Genomic DNA, 25,175 nt, shown 5'->3' on the forward strand with positions numbered 1-25,175 from the left:
GGGTTGAAGCAGAGTTGAGGTTACTTTGCTGTTACAGTTAACCTTAGAGCTGCTGATGCAACTTCAGAAAAAAACACTTGCCAGGCACAGATTTGCAAAATTATTGTTTGCATATACAAACTTGGTAATTAGGCAGACAATGCTGCTCATTATCCTTTCCATACATAATTTCCTGACTTCTATGCATAATTGTAGCATTGGTGCAAGTCAGCTGGAACACTGGTATGCATTTATTAACATGGGTAATGGTTTTTTAAACTTGTTCGGCTGGGGTAATTGATTGAGGCAATAACCTTCTGCAGAGTCACAGGTCTGCGTTATGTTGGGTGGCAATTTTCTTTCAATTTGGCTGGGGTTATTTATTATATATCAGATACTTGATTGAGGCAATGACCTTCTGCAGAGTCACAGGTCTACGTTATGTTGGGTGGCAATTTTCTTTCAATTCACTGCTTGGATTTTTAAAGGCCACTACTGGGTTATTCTGGTTGAGGAACTAATACCAGAAAATGAGAAAGATCAAAACTAGAGAGGATTTCATGCATTTGAAAAGGGTGAAATCATTCTGGATTTACAAAACATTTCCTGGCAAATTTCAGTAAAGTGAAAATTTGAGGAAACACAGGTTCTGTAAAGGAAGGAATCTTCTTTTATCAGAAATTAAGAAAGAGATAAAACTTGGATGGAAATAGTGAAAAAATTGGATAGCGTTTCAGTTTCTCCATAAAAAAACATCTTTACAAGAAGAACAAAGAAATAGGTTGGAAGTGTCTAGACAAGTCCCTTAAGAGCTGCTTTTGTACTTGCAGTGCACAAACATGATAACTTGTTTAAGTGTAATTATATCCTTTTGAATGAAGAAATATCCTTGGAAAACCCTTTAATCATGTCCTCAAAGCTTAAAGAAGGCCTTATTAATTTTGTCACTATTGATTTGACAGTGCAAATACATATATTTAACTTAGTTTACACAGTGCCTCTTCTTTGCACGAAATATCAAGTGATCAAAAATTAATCTGAGAAGCGCTGTCGGCATAGAGGCTTTTGTCTCGTAGCTTTTAGTGATTCTTTTCCCTGTGAGATACCAGGAAATTAGAAGCTTTTGTCCCACACAGCTGACTCAAAGCAGAAACGGAGTTTTATTGCAATGTTTTTACTATCTAGCTTTCCTTTCAACCTTTGTGGGCCAGGGCGTATGAGAGATGATGGCTTTCCTCTGTGAGCTATTGGATGTCACCGCCTCTGGCTCTGTGCTGGCTTCCATAAAATTAAACGTCTGAAATTAGTTCCTGCAGAGCACATGAGAGCATCACCCAGCCTGCGTAAGAGGAGGATTCTGTCGTTTCCTCACCAAAGCATGATACCTCTGGATACCGCACCGCTCAGGACGTAGATGGAGCCAGTGCTGCTGAGGGTGCAATTAGTGCTGCGTGTGGTGGCCTGAGGGAAAGTGGTGGCTTTCTGTGTCAGCTCTATTCAGAAGGAAGAGGCAAGGTTTGATTCTTGCAAGAGATGTTTTGCGGGCGTGGGATTATAACAATTTTAATTCCTCCCTTTGCCAAGCAGGCTCCTGCTATGGAGAAAGGCATGGGAGAGGGAGTTTTCCTTTCTTTTAAACAAAGTTTCGGTTTGTGGAAGAAGCCCTACATCAGAATTAAACTTGCTAATGCATAGGGGATCAGATGAGGGAGTGTTTTGGCGGATGTTTGGGCAGCCAAAGTGGGTGGCTCAGGAAGGGGCCGTGGGGCAGTGATGGAGAGCCCCAACCCAGGTGTTGGGAGCTGCTCTCTGGAGCCCAGTCAGCTTTGCTGGGTGCACCTAGGGCAACTGAAGATAAACAGGGCGGATGACCCCATCCTTCCACATACGTGAGTTACAGGAATGTCAGATGCTTGAACCCTAACTGGGGGACAAATTTCCTGGGGTTTCATCCCCACCCAGAAGCAATGGCCCTGTTCCCACCACGCATGACGCAGCTGCATGGACACCTCCCGCCCTTCACTGTTTACAACACACTGAACAAAACGCATCCCAGAGGAGCCGGGGACGAGGGAGTAGTACAGATTGGCCCGTTCCAGTGGCTGAGTCTAAGTTTCCAGAAGTAAAGGGTTTTTATATTCACATACTGCATCATTTAAGCATGGCCCCTGACTGGAACTCATGATTCACACAAGGTTTAGTTCATAGGGACTTGGCCTGCTTGGTTTTTCTCCCTTGTAGTTTGCAGGTTGAAGATAATAGCAATAATGATAACTTTTTTTTGTTTTGTTTTTAGCTACTGCTCAACTGCAGTATTATTACTCAGAAAAACCAGCCTTTAAGCTTCCCATGCTGACATGATGCAATCAGGGTAACCAGACAACATGAAGCATCAAGTACCAGGGTGAGTCAGTCTGGGAAATTGTATAATGCGTTTGTTTTCCTGTAGTTACAGCAATGTGCAAACAATAGGCCTGGAGGGGAAGCCCGAAGTGAGAGATCAAAGGGACCCACTGAAGGGAAATGTCCTTCCCACACACGCTTGGAACATTTGGACCCAAAAAAGCCCCATGTCAGATGCTCTGGAGAAGTTCAAGCACTCCTGGATTAGCACTTTCCACTCTGGCCCACCAGCAGCAGCCAGGGATGCAAAACCTGAGTGGTGTTGCAAGCAGAGGTTGCCGAGGTTGTAGCGCCCGTTCAGATGGAAAAAAAAGAAACCAACCCTCTTGTTCTTTTGAAAAGAACAACTCCCTTTAAGTTAAATGCCCTGCTCTCCAAAGACTTATGGCAAACAGCGTTAAATCACTAGCAAATAGACAGCAAGCCCTTTAGACATCACTTTTGGACAAGACATAATAAACATGGCAAAGGAATGTTACTCTGCTTAGACTTAAACAAAATTTGCTCTGAGGGCTCCTGTCTAATGAGTTGTCATATAAGATAGTGCTAGTTAAGTCTAACTAATGTGGCTGGTTTGGGGTTTAGGTTTGAGATAAAGATCTAAACACAGAAGGAAAAGGTTTCTAGTGCACATCTCACCCTCTGGTATCTTACGCATATTTAGAGTATTCTTGGATCAATATGAATAATGGTTCTGCAACCAGGTGGTAGAATCCTTGGCCCTGCATTCAGTCCCTTCATTTGAGAACTTCAGAGCATGTGAAAAACTGTACTGAACCTCCTATGGGATCAAGAGATAGGAAAAGGCACATGATCCTCATTTTACAGAAAATTAAGCTGGGACATGGAAATGTTAATGTCTAGATTAGAGTTACATAAATGATGAAGTCTGGATCCAGACCACAAATATGTTTTGTTGAGACCACATCAAAATGGCTCAGCGTTCAAAGTGCTTACATCAGCGGGAGTGTCAAAGCTTTTAGCCATGATAAAACTAAGGGCTTTCAGCTCAATTTTCTCAAGCATGGGGCTGCGGATGGAGCCCAAGATGAGGACAGGAGGTTGGCACTTGTCTGCTGATCGCTTTGGTAGTGTCTGGTGCTGGATGCCAGAAAGGAGAGGCACCTCCTGTCAGAAACACTCCCAAAAATTTGTCTACGGGTCATATAACTGCTGTGTGGTCTATGAAACTTCCTTAGTAAACTTGGTGTTTTCTGGAATTGAGGGTGAATAATGAGTGTTGCAAGTGAGGGTGGCCGGGAAGGATGCATGTGAGATCGTGTCTGGAAAGCAGCTGGAGTTATAGAGGTGGAAGGGCTGAAGCAGCCAAAGGGCTGTGGAGAGCTGGTGGCATTGAGTGCGGTAAGAAAAGAAAATCACAGGTGATTAGTGGAAGAGAAAAGGACTGAAAGAAGAAATTAGGGGAGACAAAATATAGAAGAGGCAAATAAAGAGTATCCTGAAAGGAAACAGGGAGGAAGAGAATTGCTGCTTTGCAACATGGTAATTCTAACATGAGAAAAAAGATTAACAGCCATGAAGCTTCATGAGAATAGTATGTATGGGCTCTTTGCCTTTTGCTGGGGTATTTTTTCAGCCTCTAGGATGCGCTTTGGTTTTTAGCTGTAAGTGTCAGCAGTGTATCCAAAAATTGGAAGTGTAGTATCTCTCCTAATCACCTGTCTTGATGAGTTGGGGCATGAGGAAGAACATGGACTAGAAAGAGAGACCCAGTGAAAATATGAGAGCTGGCAATTCTGCAATGGCAAGACAGAACAGAAAATGAAACTCTGCAATTGTGTACTATACTACTATATAAGGTCCATACTGCTCCAGGGTACCCTCTTTGCAAACAGCATCTGCTTTTGCGTCTGTTTTCTTCACACGCTTTCCCCATCCCCCTCGTCAGCCCAGTTATTTCAAGCTGCTGGTTGACAAGTGGTAGTAAAACACTAATGAGCACTTCCAAATGGGATATAAATACATGGGAAGAGGACAGGCAGTGGAGAAGGTGACTCCCAGCAACTTCCATTACATTGCAAGATGAGCTGGTTTCTGTGACGTGCTGGACTCTGGGTTGGGGCAGACTTGGAGCCCTGGCTCACCTGGCGCAGCCCAGGGCCACCACCAGCAGGTCTTGCTGTCCCCAGCCTCCATTCAGGTCCAAAGAGGCCAAACAGCACTTTGAGGCTACCTGACACCTGCATCACTCTCATCCTGACCTGCTAGCTTGAGGAATTACCCATCTAGCAGTGTTTTAAACAATAACCAGACTGTGACATCTTCCAATACACCTACGATTAGTTGCTTTACAAGTGGGTAGATCCTCCTGCTTCTGTTTGGGAGTGGGAAACGCCTGAGGCACAGATACGTTAAATGTCTTATTGACTCAGTGTGTAAACCCCAGCCATCAAGCCAGGAGCATAATCCTGTCCCCTGGACTGGTATTCTAACCCTGGAGGGGCTGTTTGGGTCTCAGGAATGGTGAGAGACAGCAAGTTTACTAACAGGCAGCCCAGGGATGGAGCCGGCATGGGGGGACGGGGGCAATTCACGTCCAGGTTTGAGGAGGTGGAGGGAGGAGAAGGCAGTAGGGGCATCCTGGGAGGGTGAGAGGAGATCTGGGCTTAGAAGACATCTGTTTGGATTAAAAAACTGCAGTATCCAGATTCCAGTTTGCTTGGTGTAATTGCTTAAAGTCGGCTGCAGCTGTCCAAAGACAAGCTTAGGAAAATATTTTTCAGACTTTCCTACTTTGAGAGGGCCCCAGGATCTCCCTGGGCCTCTCCCTGGCACGTTTGCAACACCCTCTGTACACAGACCTGATGCAGCCCTCCTCCCACACCTTCCCTTCCCGCCCCGGGATCCCCTCCCTGAGCTGCCGGCCAAAGGCAGCCTGGGGTCTCCTCCAGGTGAAGGGGTGGCCACAGCAGGACTGCAGTTTGCTGGAGGTGGTTTCCAAGGACTGGTCTGAAAACTGGCTGTGCTGGGAGTGGAGCAGATCTGTGTAAATTTTGTTGAATCTTAGGAGAAATTAAATTCACTTTAAAATTTCAGCAGATTCTTAATTCTGTTTTGCATGTCTCTGGTAGCCTCCTTCCCTTTCCTACCTGGTGTTTGAGAAGGGCAAGATCTAGGTTTCAAAGACTGATTAAAAGTGGCAATGGGAGTTTGTTACACAGATATGGAACATGTTTCCTAAATACGAAGCCACTTGCTAGAGCAGCGCTGAGAGAAATGAGGTTACATACCTATCTCTGACACTTTAAATACTTTAAGCTGCTTCTGTTCAGCATTGAACCCTGTTTGTTAGTGCATCGTTTAGCTGAGCAAGAGCCCACTGGGGTATGCAAAATGCCTCCTGCAGCTCCCCGAGTGCCTGTGAAGGGTTGTGCCTTGCTAAGTGAGTTCAGGATCTGTCGGAGGTTTTTTGCAGGCTGCAGTGGCTTTTAGGAATGTTCTGAACCAGATAACTAGATGCAGCTCTGTTCTTGGAGAGCTACAGGGTTTCCATGCTGAAGTTCCCTCGCTACTGTGCTCAAGAGCATCTCGGGATGAGTACAGCTATCAAATGATTTGCAGATAAGTCACCAAAAGAAATATCAGAGCTACTGTCAGTTTCTTTGTAGATGCTGTTAGTACTCGTAGATACCATCATTAGTGCTGGGGCACTAAGTTAAAACAAACTATATCCTTCCTTGCTGCTCCATCCCTAGAACGATCCCGCTGGTACTTTAAAAAGCTCCAAAGAGAAGGCACATCTGCTTCGCGGGTTGGGTGGGCCTGAGCCTTTCTTAGTTACTAGAATTACATGTTTCAACCCACAACATAGAAACAGACTCCAATGAACAGGGGAAAAGGGTCTGGAGGGGGGCTCAGATTTGATCTGGGTGCAGAAGTGGCACAATTTGAAGCACAAACTAAAGCATTCCAGCTGCAAGTCAAACCCAGGAATGCATCTCGCAAGATCTTATTTTTCTGTAGGGCTCGTAACATGAGCATTCAAATCATTCACTGCCTTTGAAGCCTGTGAAATCCATAATGGCCACAAAGTGAACATGTAGCAACTACATTTCAATTACCAAAGGCTGGTCAAGTACCTGGCTTTATTCTCTCCAGTAACAAAACTCCCATCGACTTCAAAGGGGTTGGGATTTACTCCACAGTGCAAATGCTGGGTCCAATGAAATCGGAGATGTAACCCTGGGAGGAGGCATTTTAGCTGCTGGAGGTGCAGACAGATGGGCAGGATCGAGCTCTGATGCTGAGGGAAGCTACACAGTTTGCTTTTTTTCCACAGCCTCATGTTAATAAATTGAGGATAATATCCCAGCTGATAATCTGACCCAGAACTGCATGGGTACATTTTGAAAATACGCAAGTTCTTGTCAATTGCAATAGGAATTAGGTACCCAACCTGCTTAGCTGCTGTTAGAAACCCCACTAGGTACCTGCGTGTCTCTTCAGTACCTAAGTCCCTTTGTAATTCTTGCTTTGGCCATTGTTTACAACAACAGAGAGTCTGAGGGTAATGGATATTGCTTTTGCAAAGTAGTTCACAAACTATTTCATTATTCCCCCATAAAAGTATCAAAGGTCATTTTTCTTGGGCTCGTATCTATAAGCTTTATTTTCATATTTTTATTTTGATGTGTTCCTTGCTCAGGTGCCTGAGAAAAATGACCTTCAACACCTTGTAGCCAACCCTGTGCTCTGTGATGTGTGCTCCCTCGTGCTGGAATCAGCTTTGCTTTCCCACAGCACCCGTGTCCCTGGTGGCAACCTTTAGTTCCCACTAGCAGGGTTTGTGACCACAAACAGGGACATGAGGTTCCACCGCTCAGGACCCTTCTGAAGCCACTCCTGGCTTTATAAAACTCTTTCCCAGGCTTTTGGGTGAGGGAACCATGAAGACCAAACAGAAGTTGGACATGAGTCACTGGACTTGAAGTTATGTGCACAAAAGCTTTGAGACATGTTATATTAGTCAAAACATCAACTGTTTTCACAGTGTTTATGATATTAGGAACATTTTTGTTCATGAATGTACTTGTTTGCTTAAAGTGAATAACTGATGCTTTGTGCCTAAAGAATGCTGTACGTGCCTTTTTGTGAAGGAGAGGTTAAGAATCTTACCTTGCAATGAATTCATAGATCTGGGAAGGCCAGAAAGAATATTTGACCATTTATTTCTGATTTCTGTAATAACACCTTCAGTTTGACAGAGATATAATTTCTATTAGTCAAAGTCCAGAGTGGCATCCCCTCTGCTACAGAGGACGGAGCTGGGCTCTCATCTTGACTGCCAGGATGGTTGGGTGTCTGTCTGCCCACGACTGAGCAGGCAGATGGAGGGCAGCTCCCACCCCGTATTCAAATGTGGGCACTAGTGAGGGGCAGGATTTCAGAAATAGTTTGCTGTGGGTGCAGCTGTTTGTCTGGAAAGACCTATGCCTGTGTCTTTCACCGACAATAAGGTGCAGGCAAGAGATGTTGCTGCTTAGATACCTGCCAACCTGTCTGAACTCGTAAAGCAAGTCATTAAGTGTTGAACTGCTCGTACTTATGGTTTATTTGAACTGAGGGCACACCATCACACCCTCCAAACTGGAGGCTCATCTGAGGTTTAACTGAAAATCAAGCCTTCAGTGTATTCAATGGTCTCTTCACCCTTGAAGGAAAACAATCTCCAGTCAGCCTCAGCTTGGGCTTTTCAGCTGATCCTGGGCTGGTTTTGTGTCCCTAGAAGCTGTCCCCATACCTGCTGTGTTATGGAGCAGGGACGATGCTGTAGCTGCCTCTGGGGAGCTCCTGTGCCTTGGGGCACTTAAACAGGAGGTGCCAGGAGAATACCTGGTGTTTCAGCTCCTGAAAGGCAATTCCAGCAATCTCCCGGGAGATCCCACTATTCTTCTATCATCAGAAGAGCGGAGGGAGAGGGAAAGCCACTTGGGTTTTTGTTGGCCGTTGTACCTGCCGTGCTCTAGGGAGAGGAATCTACAGAGCCAAACGCGAGCAAAGGTTTTCTTGCCTGCGTGGGGGGGAAGGCTTTGGCTTTGTTTTGCTCTTGTTGCTAGCAACGTCAGATGGGTCTGACTTTCCAGCCTGCTCAGGATGAGACAAACAGCCAAGGAAGCATCAAAGTGAATGGGTGTTTTTTGATCAACATTGGAGAGAGTTTGTTTTCTTTCTCCACTTGCCCAATGACACACTGACTTGGATGACTGGGCTGTGACAGAGCCGGTTGGAAAATGTCAGTGGAAAAATGCAGAAAAAGAGCAAATATTTTGACAAATGTTAGGGACAATATTTTTACCTTTGGTCAATCCAAACCAACATGAATATTTTTTCAGAACAAACTGTTCAAAACTCAACATTGCCTGTGCCAAAATGTATGCAAAGGGTGAATATGCACGAACACTCATTTTAAAAAAGTGTTCCTGTGGTGACTATGATGCAGTAAAATTGCATCTAATCTTGTAGCTGGAACATCTGTATAATTAGGAAGATTCCTCACCTCTTCCAGTCAATGGTTCATGTATACGCCTGCCCTTTGCGTACGTTTTTTCCTTTAGGAATAAGAATTTGCGAAGGGGACAGTTTGCAAAAACACTTGCTGCTCCACACATAACCCAGTGGATGCCTTGCAGCCCTCTCTAAACATAGTTTTAACAAAACTGTGGATGTATCATCTTAAAATTGAGGTAGTAAATGTCATCCTAACTCTGTCAGTAAGATTCCTAGTGAGCACCCACCTCGCCCATTAGGATCTGAAGGAGAACTTCCCTGGCATCTGATGAGGAAGGACATTTCCTCCAAGAACAGGTCTCTGGTAATTTCCTAATGCCCTGGCACGCTCGTTAGGGCCTCTTCATCTGCCAACACATCTCTTGTTTCTGCTCTTCCCAAGAGTGAAAAGTCATCCCTGCAGGCTTGTACCTTAATAACCTCTTTAAGAAATACAGCAAAGGGAGGCTTCTATCTCTGGAACGGCCTAAGATGGAATAAACTTAAATGCTTATGGTAAGCAGACATCTATGCACATTTGTGTCTCATTGTCTTCTCCTTTCAGAAAGCCTGGTAAAAATGTACAGTTTGAATTATCACTGTTCGATAGAAATAGGTTAATATTAACATAGTCCCCAAACCCTGCAAATAATTGGTGTCATTAAAAATGCCAAGAAAACTATGACTTTTTAAGCCATAAAATTAGAATTTCAGATGTGGAAGAAAACACACCAGTGGTTAAATACTTTTACCATATGGCAAAACTGGTAGAAATTCTCACCATTTAAAAACGTTGATAAGGTTTCCTGTCATATATCAAATTTTTCTGCATTTTTATTAGCTCTTATAAAAATATAAAGCCAGAGTCCTGACTACACTATTTTTTTCTTACCCTTTTGGACTTTCCCCTCGTTAAATCCCTAGTGTTTCTTTTTTATAAGGCTAAATTAGGGCTGTATTATTATTACTCCATATTTAGTAGTCCTTCTAACTAGCATGTGACTGTAAATACTTTTCATGTAAATAAATGCAGTCTCACATTTGGTAGGATTTGTATGCAAAAGAAATATGTGCAAATGAAACTAAGTGCCTTTGATAAATGGTTTGGGATTGCTGATTAATTGGAACTAAAAACAGATGAGAAAATTGAACATATGTTCTTATTCAAGTTCCCTGGAGGATTTGTCAGGGAGCTTGGCATACATTAATAATTGCTTGGAATGGATTTAATAGCTCATCTTGTAGTTTTGCACACACAAAACAATCAGTCAATATAAAAAGCATGGTGTCATCTGTCTTTGTTAATTAGGAATCTCGAACGCCTTCGGTAATAAAGGCTCGTAATTAAGCTGCAATTAGAAAGGAAGCATTAGGATGTGGTTTTGCCACCTCAGGATCCATAAGCAGCAGGAGGAAGAGGGTGGGTCTTCCCGAAATCTTGAAATACTCTGCGTTTATGTTCTTTTCCTGCACTAGCACACGGCCAGGCTTGGTGGCTCCTCGGCCACCGAGTGCTCCCAGAGACAGCACTGGGGACACTGTTGGGGTCACGCGGGGGCTGATGGGGCACCTTCTCCCCTTGCCCTCGGTGGCTGACAACACATGGCAGTGACGTGCCCACTGCATCTGCACTGACTGAGATTTCACTGCCTAAACGCAGCTCTTCAGACACTTTTGCCGATGGCACTGATGTTTCTAAAAGAATAGGAGGTAACTCTCTGGAGGAACACACTGGGCTTGCTCTTTCGTCGGGATTTCCCTGTGGGTCACTCACCTTCCCGGGTGCTCCTGCAGTACCTGGTAGACACTAATCTGGAACGTTTCATTATCGAAGCGTTCGCGGATGTAATCCTTATATATCCTGAACTCAGCAGCCGTCACCGCTTCCCCCTCTGGGATTCTGGAGAGATCAAACCTGAACTCTCGGTAGTGGCAGCGCTGATGGTGAAACTCTCTGTCATGCTCCACTGAAACAGAAAAACAGCCCATTAGCCACCTGCTTTGTTCCCTTTCCCCTCGCCATCAAACAAGCTTGTGAGTTGCCACAACAGAAAAGGGCAAGAATATCTGATTGCAGCATCTCACGCTGTTGTTGGGTTCATTAAAGCACGTAGGAAAGACATGAGTCTATCTGGGCTATTATAAGCATATATGTGTTTATCAGACTCTCTTTGCAACAGTTTTACAGCTGGCTGGTACAGGGTGTGGGTGACTGTTGTGTTTTAATGATTTTTGGCAGCTTCGTGCTTGACAAGTGACTCTGGACATTTGCCACCGATAACGACCAAGCTGCTGTGGGAAGGAGCTGAAAGAAACAGATGGGGCTTTTCGGGAGTGCTGGTTCTTGGCCTCACTCTTGCTTCTGAGAATCACACAGGCACACGCATACCCACACACACGTACATACACACATTCCAGTCCTTGGGGCTTTTCATGCTGGCGACCCACATTCGGTGCCAGCTGAATTCATCAGAGACCCAGGGCCCCACTTTGAAGGATTTAAGATTTCATTTTAAAGCATCTTTAGCGCCCAGGGCTGTGAAGAAAATGTGCAAAGCGAGGACCTTCTTCCACCTCCCAACCATGACCATGAAATAACAAGAAGTGCCAGGGTACTCCCAAGATGGTGTTGGGAGAGTGCGTTATCCCACTGAGTGACAGATTTGCTGTCATGCTGATGGACAGCTGATGGTCTGGTGTAATGCTGCTCGTGGATATTGAAGCTGAGGGTCGGTGTTGTGAGTCAACCAAGATTTTGAGACTGTCCTCCGGCAAGGGGGAGGTGAGGTGTCAGTGCCCCATCCCAGCACATGAAGTGAAGCACCCTTCTAGGAACAAATTCCAAATTAAATAGACAGGTCAGACAAAGGAAAATGGGGAAACAGAGATATAAGGGATGAACTGACTCGCCAGAGGTCACATCCCATGACATTTTAAAAGCTGAGTGTTGAACCAGGGACTTCCCGTATGTCCCAGCCCCGTCGTCTGTCCACTTGACCTCCCTGCAGCTCGACTGCACAATTCAAGTAGTTAGCTCTGAGACTTTCTTGGCAAAGATTGTGTGTCTTTCTACAGGCCTGATTCTCTTCTGGCAGCAGTAAATCCATTGTGTAAATCCATTGACTTAAATGGAATTACTCCTGAAAAAGACGAGTTTCAAGCCTGAGTCTGGAAAATGCTATTTAAATTTACAGCGCTGCATGGTACAAATGTATATCGGCTCTGGTGAGGGCCTGCCCCGGGGGGGGACGGAGCGTGGGGAGCCCCCGGGCACCGGGCTGTGTCCAAGCTCTCTCAGGGAGCAGGTTCAGTGCTGCTTTGCTGGCCGAGGTTCAGCAGCTTGGCCACGGGCTCTTCCTCCCCTCGCACGCTGCTGCTGCAAGGAGTCCAGGGCTCGCCGTTTGCCACTGTGTGATTGCCGTTCAGGGAACTACTTCAGAGCCCTTACTAATAGCTGGGATTCATCTTAGAGGAGCTCTTTAGGTACGAAACCCATCAACTTTCCAAGACAAAGGTGATTAAATTCAGCAAATGGTTTTATAGATTGAGCAGTCTTAGCATGCACCAAATGAACAAGGTTAGAGTTGTACCTCTAGCTATAACATCTGGTAGAGCCCCAGGAAGATCACTCATTCCCTCATCCTCTGAAGTGGGGGGAACATTGTGGATATTCACCAGTGTTTGTAAAACAGTTTGCAGGCTAAAACTGCCCGCTAAGTGCTAGCAACAATATTAAATGTGCCTCAATCCCTTTCCTCCAAAGTATTCTCAGCAGAATAAGATACGAAGAGTATGATTTCAGTCTCAAAGGAATTTGTGCCTAAATTACAGAAGGGAGGAAAAAATATTTTAATATGGAATAGCTCCTTTAACCACAACTATAGAAGTATGAATATAATGTTGTGTGGTTTTTGTTACATTGCAGATAACGTCACCAGTGGGGTGTATTCTAGAGAGGTCTAGCAGTAGGATGAACCAATGCCATTTGCTTCCAAAGACATAGGAAGGCTGAATTTTCAAAGGAAGGTGCATGCACCTTTTCAGTGTACGTATGTGATGACAACTACATCAGCCAACACCGGTCTTTAGCTGCACTTCATACACCAAGTCTGACAACAAACACATGAAGATGAAACTTTTTCGGGTGCTGCTAGAGTTCACAGCGATTCCCACTGCAGAGCCCTAGAAAAAATGTGTCATATTAGTATGAAAAATTAGCGGCCAGGGTCATAAAATAAAAGAGCCCCGAAGTTTGAACTTTCCCATGCTTTGCAGATGTTTGGATATAGGTTTTTGGGCTGAGCCATCTTTAGTGTTAAAGCAAACATTCCTGTGGCTATAGTCATTAAGATCATGAAAATATGTGGATATGTAACTGAAGAAAGAATCCCAAGAAACCCTTCAACTCAGTGTTTATTGTTTTTCCCCTTTTTCTTTGCACTCTGGACCTATCTGCTGACCCAGAAGTAACAAATCCTTTCAGAACTAATTTATGAGAAACACTGACCCTGAATCAACATCTGTTAGATGACTGCAGTAAATCTTATTACATAATTAAACACCAAAATCTATGTTAAAATAACGTTAAGGGTCTGACTTGAACTCATAAAAGCAAGACTCTTCATAATGAAGGCTGAAATCCTATCCTTAATTCATGCTGCTGTGCGTTGGTATTTGTGAACATATGGTACAGTATATATGATCATGCACTTTTTGTAGACCCCAGTAATACCTTCAGCACAACAGCACGGGGTAAGCAGGGGAGCGCTCAAGAAGTCCGAGTTTCCTGGGTTTGATGGGTGTTAGACCTTTAACAATACTGCAACTGGGTCATTTCCAATTAATTACCCGAGGAGTTTGAACAGTGGGGGGTGGAGAGTGAGGATGTTTTAAAAAAAATTTTTAAAAAAGCAGCGGGGAGGGGGGAGGAGGGGTATTTTAAGTGTTCACTGAAACACTCAAGAGAATTGCTACAGCTGTTTGACTACGACTGTAGTTTCTCCATTAGATCGATAAAATCCATGATCCCTATTGACACAACACACCATAATGAGAACCTTTTGGTCATTCTTGAAGGATTTAATCTCAGCTGCTTGTCAGCCATTATGTGTTAAGTGCTCCCTTAAAAGTCATCAAGCCATATGAATGTTTGCTGGGTATACTTATAGTATATATACTTAATAGCTCTTTTGCCTGAAGAACTCATGTTTGTCCCGGGTTCATAGTTCTTACAAATCGCTACAACCCAAAGGCTTTTGGTGAATGGTTTTAGCCCAGTTCCTAATTTCAAACATTGGAAATTCCAGCTCAGAAACTGTCACAATTCAAATGCCTTGGCAAGGCAGCTGCTTGGAGAGGAAGCCAAAGCTCTGGATGTGCAATCAAAGGTTGTAAAATATGAAAAGGAAGAACACCCTTGAAAAATAATTCTGTTGTGAAACAGACTGTGCGCCCTAGCTGTGGGAAAACAGTGGATTTCCTCTCCTAAAGAAATAATCCAAAGTCACTCAGGGGTGACGCATGTGTACATGTGTGCCTCTCCTCATCTCTAGAAGTGGTATCGTGTTTTGGAGGCACAACCACTGTATGACCTAGTTTAACACATGGCCCAAAATCTGTTGGTGCAAAATAACTCTTGGCAGGGTGAGCAGTGTGGCAGTTAGTTGTAGCTATGGTAGGTGGTGATCATCAGACACTCCCTTTGGCATGGTCCTTTGGGAAAGAAAAGGTCGAAACTATGGGACTTGAAAGCTGTAGCATGGAGGCAGTCAACACATTCATGAGAAAATGCATAAAAGTGTGCAGGACAATTAAGGACAATTAAAGTGATCCAACCAAAACAAGCACATATCTTAGGTTAGTGGTTATCAGTAAATTTGCCACACCTCTGTTGCAAATATGCAAGTAAGCTCAGCATCTTTGAAAGTCTAGCCTTGACTATCTGTCTGCAATCTGAATGCTGCACAGACTGCACTCATCTATCTGATAGAGATAGGGCTCTGATCTCTCTGAAGTCTTTTGTCTCTCCAAACCCACTCTGTTGTGGCATTGTGGTGATGCAAGAGGAGGCAGGACAGCAGAGTTGTGCAACAATGGGGACGGTTAAAAGAAAACATGATGGATGCAGATGTGAAGTAGCCAGGTATCAGATCCAAAAATATGGGAAAGCTGGAGATAAAATGTCAACAAATCCCTGGGACTTGTTTGGACGTATCCTAAAGTGTACTCTTTTCAGATACAAAACTTGAAAACATTAAGATGCAGGGACGAAAAAGTGTAGTTACAGCTAGAACTCATAGCAATGCAGTTGAAACCAGTACCAGAAAAATAACGTTGGACAGAAAGTCTTGTGATCCTGGTTTCCCACCCCAGGTTCCCAAACTTCTACAGCAAATCATTGCACATCAGCATAAAACTGGGTAACTTGAACTGATCCCACGTTTGGTCGTTTTCACAATAAAATATGTTGAGACTAGAAATAAGAGCCCAAACTATTTTCAGCTACTTTGTAAATCACTACCCGTAAGTGAAAAGCCAACCTGAGCTAATTCTATAAACTGGTCGGACCACTGGTTTTTGTACTACGGCTTGATGGCAGGCAAGGGTACATGACAGCAAAGATTACGTTGAGACATGGCTTGCAGTAGTTATTAATTCTCTGTAGGCATACCAAGGAAACCATACTGTTTTAGCCTTAGTACCGAGCACAGTAGCACAATGTCAATCACTCACTCCATGTGTCAAGCAAAGAGCCAGTGAATCACAGCAGTAATTTTCCAAGAATGACTGTGTTAAAAAATAATTATTACAGAAGTGCTAAAGAGCTAATCCAAACCCCAGGGAAGTCAACAGAAATATTTCCACTAATTTCAGTAGATTTCATGGGAGGCTGTACTTTTGGCAGTCTACCTATTAAAGTATTTTTATGCTTTTGTTTTCTGAAGATGTAAAAAATTTCTTTTTCACAAGCAAAGTAAACACCAGATGAATAGATTCTGTGCTCAGGCTGCCAAACTGGGAAAGCTTCAGTAATTCCATACCTCCTCCTCCCTGGCACATTTGGGTAATGCACTTGGAATATACTTTGAATATTTAAACAAGTAAAAACTTAAATTTTCCTGTTAACACTTTCACCTGATAATATGTTAATTGTTTTTATAAGGCACTTTAAGAGCAGTTGCCTCATTCATTGTAGCGCTCAAAACAATTAGAGTGCTACTTGTTTCTCATTTACAATGAAGAAAGCACCAAAAGGAATGTGCAGTAGGGTGTCTGTAACTTCTTTACTCCCAAAAAAGGCCAGAAGGGATTTGTAAAGGACTTTAATCTCAAATAGATTAAAGGTCCTGAATTCCTGAGACTGAAAGATAAGTCAAAGGAAAATAGATTCCAAAAGACAACACCCCCTCGCCTCAGCCTCTTGGCCAGGCAGGAGACTCGGCTGCAGAGCCTGTGAAACCCCTCAGAGATTTGGATGCCAAAAAAAACCTGCCACACTCTGGCACCAAGGTCCAACAGGTTTTCAGAGTCTACCTGTGCCTGCCTGGCCCCAGGGACTGAAGAAGTCATGTAGGTGAGTTCAGTGGGTAGAAAGTCTTGATCTGCTTTGCCTCTGACAGCTGCAGAAAAGGAGTGCTCTTTCTTCAGAGTTGCTTGAGGGGTCCAGGGAGCCTGTGGATTTTAGCCTTCATGGTTTCACAAAAGGGCAGGCTACACTTTGAGTTACAGTTTTCACCCAGCTGCACAAAACCTTGATGAATTTTCCTAGAAGAATTACCTGCAGTCCCCTCCATCACCACCCCTAGAGATCCAAGCCAAAACTTCAGAAACTCTCCTGCATCGTTTCACTGTAGAGCACAGAAAATTCCTAGAAACTGGCTGCCCTGGGACCACCAGCTCAGCCTGGGGTCCACAAGCACTTTTAACCTACGTATGTTAGTGCTTTCAAAGGGAAGATCCACTCCTATCTACTGCTTCATCCTGCTGGCTCCCTTGGGAAGTGGATTCAGCTGGAAAGTACCGCTCCCTTCCTCAGAGAAGTTTTCAGGTGGATCCCACCCTCAGCTGGCTCCTGGCAGTGCCCCGAGAGCAGCGGCGGCAGGAGGAGGACCGGGGACCTCCCAGCACGGCGGGAGGGAGGGCAGGGCCACCCAGTGGGACTCCGGGCCTGCAGCAGTTGTGAAACTGGGCTGTAAATTTTCAGGATGCCAAATTTGAGACCTCTTGATGGGATTCTAATTAGCAGGCATTAAATGTTCCCTCTATAAATTGTGCTGCTTTGTCTCTAAATTGGTGGATAAAACCATGTCGCTTATGAAATATAGGCCTTTTCTCCTTATGCTAGTGAGGTTGAAGGAGGAGGAAACCAATTATGAGGGAAGGATCCAGCGGTCTCCGCAGCTGAAAGAGCCTACTGGGCTCAGCGGGATGCCCGATTGAGCAAGAAGTGCAAGGTCAGTCCTTATATTTTTGTGAGGAAAAGGGGGAGTCTAATAAAGATTGCAATAATGTCATGCCAGGCCACGGTCTGCTCAGGCGCGCGTTCCCCTCCTCATTGTGCTTGACAGCAAGAGTTACAGGGGCAGTGGCAGTAAATTTATAACAGCAAGAATTTGGGAATGTGAAGTTCTGTGATTGGTTTTCATTTGCTTCATCCTCTTGGCTACAAAGATTTACATGCTGACGTTAGGCAGCTGAAGCAGCAGTAAAGAAATGGTTCAAGAAATAGTTAAATAATATAAATTGAGAGTCCTATAAGTGGAGTAGAACAAATGTCCTGGGTTGTGTGATGGGATTTTGGTTTTTTTTTTAAAGAGTGATAAAAACAGCATTTGGAGGGCTTTTTTACATTGGATAGAAAGGCCACAGCAGGTTTTTGGAGAAACCTAAGGAAAAACAAATGCACCCTTGATTTTGGTCTGTGAGATAAGCGTACTAGAAAAATAGGCTGTAGTTTTTCTATAACTCATTAATGCATCCCATCTCCAGGGACTGCTGCCATCCTGCCACTTCTAAAAACACAGTCTGTCCTTCAGCCACAGGCCGTGGACCCCCAGGCATTCGGGGGGGGACTGGCTCGTCTGCTGAAGCTCTGTCCTGGTGGTCTCGTTCCCATCTGCCCTTTGCAGAAGGGGCTGCTCAGCAGAAGGGAACCCGCACCCAGTTGCTCAATGCTCATGTACCCATTTTACAGTCGAGTAAAGGGAGGTGAAGGTGATAAGCTATTTCTTGTGTGGCACCTTCAGCGTGTGGCAGGGCAAGGTCCTGCCCCGTCCGTGGGTGGAAAGCGGGACTAATGCATTAATTTCAGATGAGATGAAAAACAGGCTTCATAAATCCTGATCCCCAAACCCAGAGGTTAGAAACGGAGGGGTTCGAAATTCTTTAGTGCTCACTCTGCAAAGCGATCCGGGGTAAGCATTTTTGCTTCGAAGGGGGGAGCAAGGGGGGAAGCCCTCTGGAGTTAATATTCTTCCTTTAGCCATCACTTCATTTTTTCAGCTTTCAGCGTGAAGGTGGCGTTGCCAGCAAGACCACCTAGCCACAAACCCAGCAGGGAGCTTCCAAAATTCTTCTGAACACTGACTCCTTGTTATAAGTTGAAAAGTGGTAATAGCAACAGTGCGTATCACATCTGTGCCAGGCTCCGAGCCTGGGAAGGAGCACTCTCCCTACTGCTGAACGCAACTTGGAAAGATCCTTTCAGTCCACACATGTATCAGCATTAGCCATTTCTTTGTCAACAAATCCCTTAATACGTACCCTTTCTATCATGTACAGATGTCCAAAAAATAATGGAATACTGTACTACAAGATTAAACACTTTAATGTCAGCATATGTGTTGCATGACTCTGAACAATGGTATCATTGTGCGTGTACAAACAGCGGGCTGAGGGAAGATGGGTTTAATTATCTCCGAAGCAGCAGCAAGTTCTTCCTGACTAAGTTGAACTTCAGCTAGCAAGGACTGCTCAGGGCAGAAGCTGGTATTTCTCTCACAAAATGATGGTTTTTTTCTGATGTTCTTCCAGAGTCAGGGTCAGTGTCGTACCCACCTCATGGGGGGTGTCGGAAAGCGATGTGGAGCCACCTGCCTCCTCGAGAGCTGGTGGCCGAGAACACGGTGGGGGATGAGGATGCTGTGTGTCACCACATCCTCTCACCCCAGTCACCCAGGAGACTTAAGTTAAAGCTGCTTAGGATGGTAGGTGGCAACGGGGAAAGATGACAACTGGGAAGGAAAGGACAGAGAGGAGCGTGCATGCTGCTTTCTGCATTTGGAGACATTCCCCTGCCGGGATTTCGTTGCAGGCGCTTTAAGGCAACGCTGGATGGTAAAACTATTTCTCCTTAAAGAGCATCCGTGAAATATCTGGGCAGGTTATGCACAGGTAATCCATTTTCTTTTCCGAGTGTGCCCTGATCAGTACCCGTTTACGCTGTGGTTTCTCTGCTGAAATCAGAGCCAGACTAGATGAAAGGTATTGTGAAAAATTTACACGTGGGACTGCTCTGTGAACACGAAACTCTCCTAATAGTAAACAGACCGATCGTGGTGCGAATCCTGATGCTGAGTTTGCAGTGTCTGTATGTGTATCTGGGGAAAGCAAAGTTAAATAAGCAGAGAAGAGTTGTGTTTCTTCAGAATACCTTATTCACAGCCTCAGCACGTGAAACACGGCAGCGCGCAGTGCTGCGATCCATCTGCAGCTGCTGTAACACACTTAGGACTGCTGTGGGATTTGGGGCGTGTGAGGGAATGGAGAAAAGGGGGGGTGACAGGGAAAAGAAATAAATGGGAGTGAAGTTTCTCCTTTAGACAGACTCCCTCTATTTCTAACTTCATCTTCCAGGAATCCAATACAAGGAAATCTCCTGCAGGGCCTCCCTCGTCAGCTGCCCACATCTCGTTTCTCTCCCCCCCTGGACTGGGAAGGGAGGACCCAGGACAGTGCTGCCCTGGGGGTTTGCCCCCAGCATCTCTCTGTTTCCCAGCACCTTAGGGATGGTGTTTTCCCAAAGGAGAGGCAGGCTGGGGACTATGGTGATGCTGCAAAATGTGGCTCCTCCTATGTCCGCCCAGTTGGCCAGCATTGTGGCCATCATAAAGTATCTCGAGCTTTTCTGTGGTCATTGGGAGCGGGGTTAGCTGGTGTTTAACCTTGGCAGACTGCACCACAACAGACTGGGGCTATTGCATCTCTCTGTGTATCTGAAAGACGGGGATGGACCTGGCCAGCAGCTCGGAGCTGGGGACTCCTGTGGCTCCCCCCAAGGTCCGTGGGCTCCACAGGGCGGGCTGAGGCAGCTGCCAGGCTTCCTGCCCACCAAGGTGATCTTCACTCTTCTCTACACCCTCCTCTAGAAACATCCCTGTAGTCAAACTGAGCAGTGAGCAAAATGACAGGCAGAAGTTCATCATTACACCTCCTTTCTTTTCTCTGCCTGCACCGTAACGGAGTAACATAGACGAAGAGCAGAGAGAGCTCTTAGTCCCCTAACATCCCCTAAACCCTCTGGATGCAGCTGGGGGAGGTACCTGAAGATGCAGGAATGCACTTTTTCTTTTCCCTCTTTGAACAGAGATGACTGCTCTGTTACATTGTGCTCTATTTTTGTAACCGGGGGGGGACAACCAGGCTGTTTTTCTGGCCCTGTGAAATCAGGGAGGTGTATCTGGTGAGGCCAGCTTTTGGGGAAGCTGTGCCAGCGTTAGGTGTGAACTCCAAGTCACACGTTTTGCCAGTGCATCCAAGGGTCAAGGAGATAGTGGCAGCCTGGGGAGGAGGGGGAGGAATCACAGATGAGGGTCGGGATGGTGGAGACCGAGGTGGCAGTCACAGCACAGAAAAGGGTAGCACTGAGTAGAGGTGAAAGCAGGGTGAGGGGCGTCAAGGGGGAGGAGGCTGTGGAGCACCAAGAGGGAGGAAAGTTAACGACAATATGGTTCATTGAGAAAAATAATCCCCCAGTCCAACCATCAGACAAATGGGGCCCAAGGTGCTTCCTGCAACCTGCTCAAAAAAACACTGATGCAAAAACCAGCACTCGGCCCCGTCTGCTCCTACACAGCGTTGAGCAAATGGAAACAAATCCCCAGCCCCAAGGAAGGAGAGACAAGTGGCTGAACAGATAATAATAATGTGTATTCAGCCAGGGAAGACAAGAGGCAGCGTGAGAGACTACTACGGGGAAACCTAAAATGGGCTACTTGGGATGAAATGCAAAATCTGAAATAAAAAGATCGAGGTCATTCTTGAAAGCTTCCAAGCGTGATAGAGTTCTTCAGCTTGGACCAGATTTCATTTCAGGGGGAAGAGAGGAAAGCTTCCCTGACACATTTTTAGCCAGCTGTAACCTAACCTCTCTAAAGGCAGACAGCCTGCTGGCATTTGGGAGGGTGCTCATCCCCGGAGGGTGAGGGCAGCAGCACTGCCAGCTTCCCCGCTCCCCCGAGGGTCTGCTCATCCCCCCAGGTCTGTCCAAGGGAAGGGCTCAGCATCTCTGCGGGATGCTGGCAGCCCCCAGCACGGGCACCTTCATCTGCAGGAAGGCATGTGCAGAGGAAACGCAGAGAGAAAACAAATGGTGATACAATAACTCCTCAATGCAATGACTTGATCACGCAGAGATGCACCAGCATCAAAGCATGTGTGCTCTTGCTTTGCAGTAACTAGGCTGGGGCAAGCTCAGAAGGCTTCGAGTGTATTTGATAAATTAGATACTGTTCATAATAAACAGTTTGAGTCAGTAATTTTTGGAAGGTCACTGCCCAAGGGTCTCTGATGTGTTTATACAAACAGACAGAAATGGCTAAATGTACCAGTAATGCCCCGGAGAGCGTGTTCTTCTTTCCAAGGCCAGACTCTGCCTTACGCTGGGCCAGGCAGAGAGGATATTGCCTACCAACTTAGTTTAATTTTTTCCCAAATCTTGCTTCCAAAGCCATGAAGAACTTTCATAAAGTTGTGCTCATAAACTGATGTTTTTCAAGCTTGTAGGCTGCTAATTATCTTCCACTACATGATTTTTTTCAAGTTGCCTTCTGTTCCTTATTACTATTGGTGTATTATTATATAGCATAAAGTTACTTAATACTGCAAAAGATTCAATAACATTTGCAAAACTGATATAGAAAGAAGGACTGGATTCTGGACTGGTACAGCTGGTTTAAGGTATTTTAGAAGTAAATGAAATCAAATGAGAATTTATAATCCTTCCTGAGGTCTGGATTCCATCAGACTAAACTCATTAGGCATTAAGGTGCAGGTGCAGCTAAATAAAGGATTGTTCTGCTTTCCTTAATACCATAGATTCACATCTTGAGTTCAAAATAAAAGTCTTTTAAAAGCACATGTATATATTGTGCATCTACTGGCAGCACTTGAAAGAGAAAGTTCAGCTGATGGAATCTTCAAATGCCTCATTTTTGTCAAAGGAATGTGCCCGTTTCTGCACCGGCCGTGCTAAAGGACACAAGTGGAGAAGCGACTGCCCATCGGCCTCTGAGGGCTTGTTCATTTCATCTGCATTAGACTTCCTTTCATCTACTGAACAGCTGCCCAAATAAACAACATAAATGTAATTAATCCTTCTTTAATACTGTATTGCCACAACAATGCCAGCGTCCCCCCAGATATTCCACAGTGTGGGTCTCCACCTGTGCAGGCTCTCTGGGAGGAACACGGCGGGAGTCACAGGGAATCCAGCCTTTTTTGTGGTTCACGGTGATAAAAGGAAATAATTCAAGAACCAGTTTTCCAGGTTTGAAACCATATGACTTGCTGGATTTCTCAGCTGAAATCCCAGATTCTGGTTCTGTTGAGAAAGTAGTTTGTGGGATATTACAAAATAACCAGTCAATATCAGACACGCGGCCATCAGATAAGAATCTCAGCCTTTGACTGTAATCAGCAAAATTTTGACTTGGAATGTATACGGGCCGAGCCGTGCCACGAGACCGCAATCGGCTGGACCTTCTGAGCTTGTCTATGCAATAACAAACATCTGCACCCTTCTGGGTCGGGCAAGCCCTGGGAGATTAGGGGGCAACAAACTATTCAGGGGAAAGGTCCACCTGCCCTGGAGGGGAAATCCCGGCAAGAGCAGAGCTGGCTGTGAACAGCCATGGCATATTCGTCAGGTGTTCTGTATGTGGGAGGTCCAGTGATATTAACACGGTTTATAAGCCAGGATTATTAGATAGAAACACAGCGTTTGGAGGGATGGGAGGAAACATTTTGGAAAATAATGCTTAGAGACCTCACTTACTGCTTTAAAAGATACTTTAAAAGTGCCCTTCCTCATGAAAGCAGGACTTTGTGACCTATTTCACATTTTTCTTTGAGATCGTCATGTTTGCTCCGTGCTGCCAAGAGATCAGGTGGGGCACCGAGCGTGGCCTCCTGGGGCTGAGGCTGGGGAACCAGAGAGGAACCCATTGCCCAGCACTGGTCCTCGCCACCAGCCACCGCGCAGCCACTTGCTGTCCTTCTGCCTGGGACGGGGGTCCTAGCTTGTGTGAACGATCTTTTTGCTTTCTAAGAATGTTTGCTGTGCAACACATTTGTTTTTATTGAGAAACAGGCAGGGGACTGTTTATTCTTTTAATATTTTTTTAATTATTTTTAATATTCTGCCCAGGGAGGTGGTGGAGACATTCAAAACCCACCTGGACAAGTTCCTGTGCAACCTGCTCTGGGTGGACCTCATTTGGCAGGGGGGCTGGACTAGATGATCTCAAGAGGTCCCTTCCAAACCCCTGTGATTCTGTGATTTTAATATCTGGGCCCAAGAACTATGGATATTAAAGATCTGTAAATTGACAACAGGCACATGTGTTTCTGTTGACAGATGTGAAATGCTAGTGTCTTAGAGCGATGGCAAGTTTAAACTATTACTTCAGAAATGTCCTCAGGAAGACACATATGTATTTATGTGTGGAGTGTGTGCATGTGTCTATCCCCTTTACGCTTTAACTGTTGGTGGCCAACGCCCCAGGCGTAACAGCATCTCAAGGTTAGGAGAAGATTTATTTTCAGTTTAATTCCCACCCACGATCCCTATTATACAAGTGGAATTCTTTTTCTTTTTTTTTGGTACAAGATAAGCCCATCGGTGACATCAGCAGCACCTACCCCTGCATACCACGCTGCGGAGCGCAGGGCTGGATTCCTCACTCTCAGCTTCTCACTAGGGTTGGGCCACCCCGGCCTCCTGAGTCAGCCCCTAACAACAGCATTTTCTGTTTTGTTTTGGTTTTCGTGTCTTCAAACGCAATTTTGCAACTGCGGTTCGGGGGTAAAAGATCAGCTGCTGTAACATACACCCAGGGCCTCACATGGGCTTGGTATGAATGAAGGGAACGTGGTTCACATCCATTAAAAACAGCAACCATTAAAAACAGCAGAGAAATGAGAGTATGGAGTTGATGAAAGTGTCCCTCAAGGAGCAGGGATGCAGATTATTCTTCTCCAGCTTGGTCTCTTGCCTCCCAGTCACGGCTCTCTTGCTGGACTACAACTGCCAATACAGGGATGTGAGAACCAGACAGAAACCAGGGAAGACTTTCAGCGTATTAGACACACTGAGGTTTTTCCCCTGCTCTGCAATCTGTCCAGTGAAGCAGCTCTCACCTCACAGTTGTGGGCTAATGAGCAAACTGACAGTTACTGTTTTCTAAAAAAATATTTGGGGTTTGCTTGAACGCGTTCCTGCCTCATTCTGGATTCTTTCGTGAATTTCTGTATTCCCTGTGTCAGGTTTTAATGTAGCCTAACGGTCAGATTTCTGTGGATATGGAGTCTAATATTCTTGTAATTTGGTTATAATGCACACCCACCACTGAGTTGCAGGAACTATTGTAGTCAGAGGTCAAAGTTGTGTTCCCACCAATGAGAGGAGTTTTGCATCACATGTCTGATTTGCTTCTCCTCTTCACCTGTCTCGGAAGACAAATGATTGATCCCATAGTGCTGAAATATCTTCATCCTCTCATTTGGGCCAGGATTTAAAAGAGCAGTTACTCAAAAGCTGCTTTTTGAGTGGAAGAGAAAGATCTGTGCTGAGTGATTCTTTTTCAGCTCTTCTCTTCTGCAGTTTATTACAAGTATATTTGTGTAATTAGGGGGCCCAGTAGTAATGCTGTTAAAATACAAGCGGGCACATTTATTGTTTCCTCCAAAAGGAAACAACCAATCTCCAGCAGTTCTGGTTTTTCCCTGTCTCAACTGACCATTTACTGCTTTATGTAGCTCACAGATTGTGAGGCTAAAGTTACTTCTTT

At 45.1% G+C, this 25,175-nt stretch overlaps 1 protein-coding gene across 1 annotated transcript in view; it reads right to left on the reverse strand.

Moving 5' to 3' along the window:
* The window catches only part of BMP7 (bone morphogenetic protein 7), a 47,731-nt gene that overhangs the window by 12,119 nt on the left and 10,437 nt on the right, over window positions 1-25,175 (reverse strand). The window contains exon 2 of the mRNA XM_014943826.1: window positions 10,664-10,856. Coding sequence (XP_014799312.1) covers window positions 10,664-10,856 — 193 coding nt within the window. The remainder of the gene's footprint in view (window positions 1-10,663; window positions 10,857-25,175) is intronic.

This window comes from Calidris pugnax, unplaced genomic scaffold (genome assembly GCF_001431845.1).
Source record: "Calidris pugnax isolate Ruff unplaced genomic scaffold, ASM143184v1 scaffold118, whole genome shotgun sequence".
Taxonomy (NCBI): domain Eukaryota; kingdom Metazoa; phylum Chordata; class Aves; order Charadriiformes; family Scolopacidae; genus Calidris; species Calidris pugnax.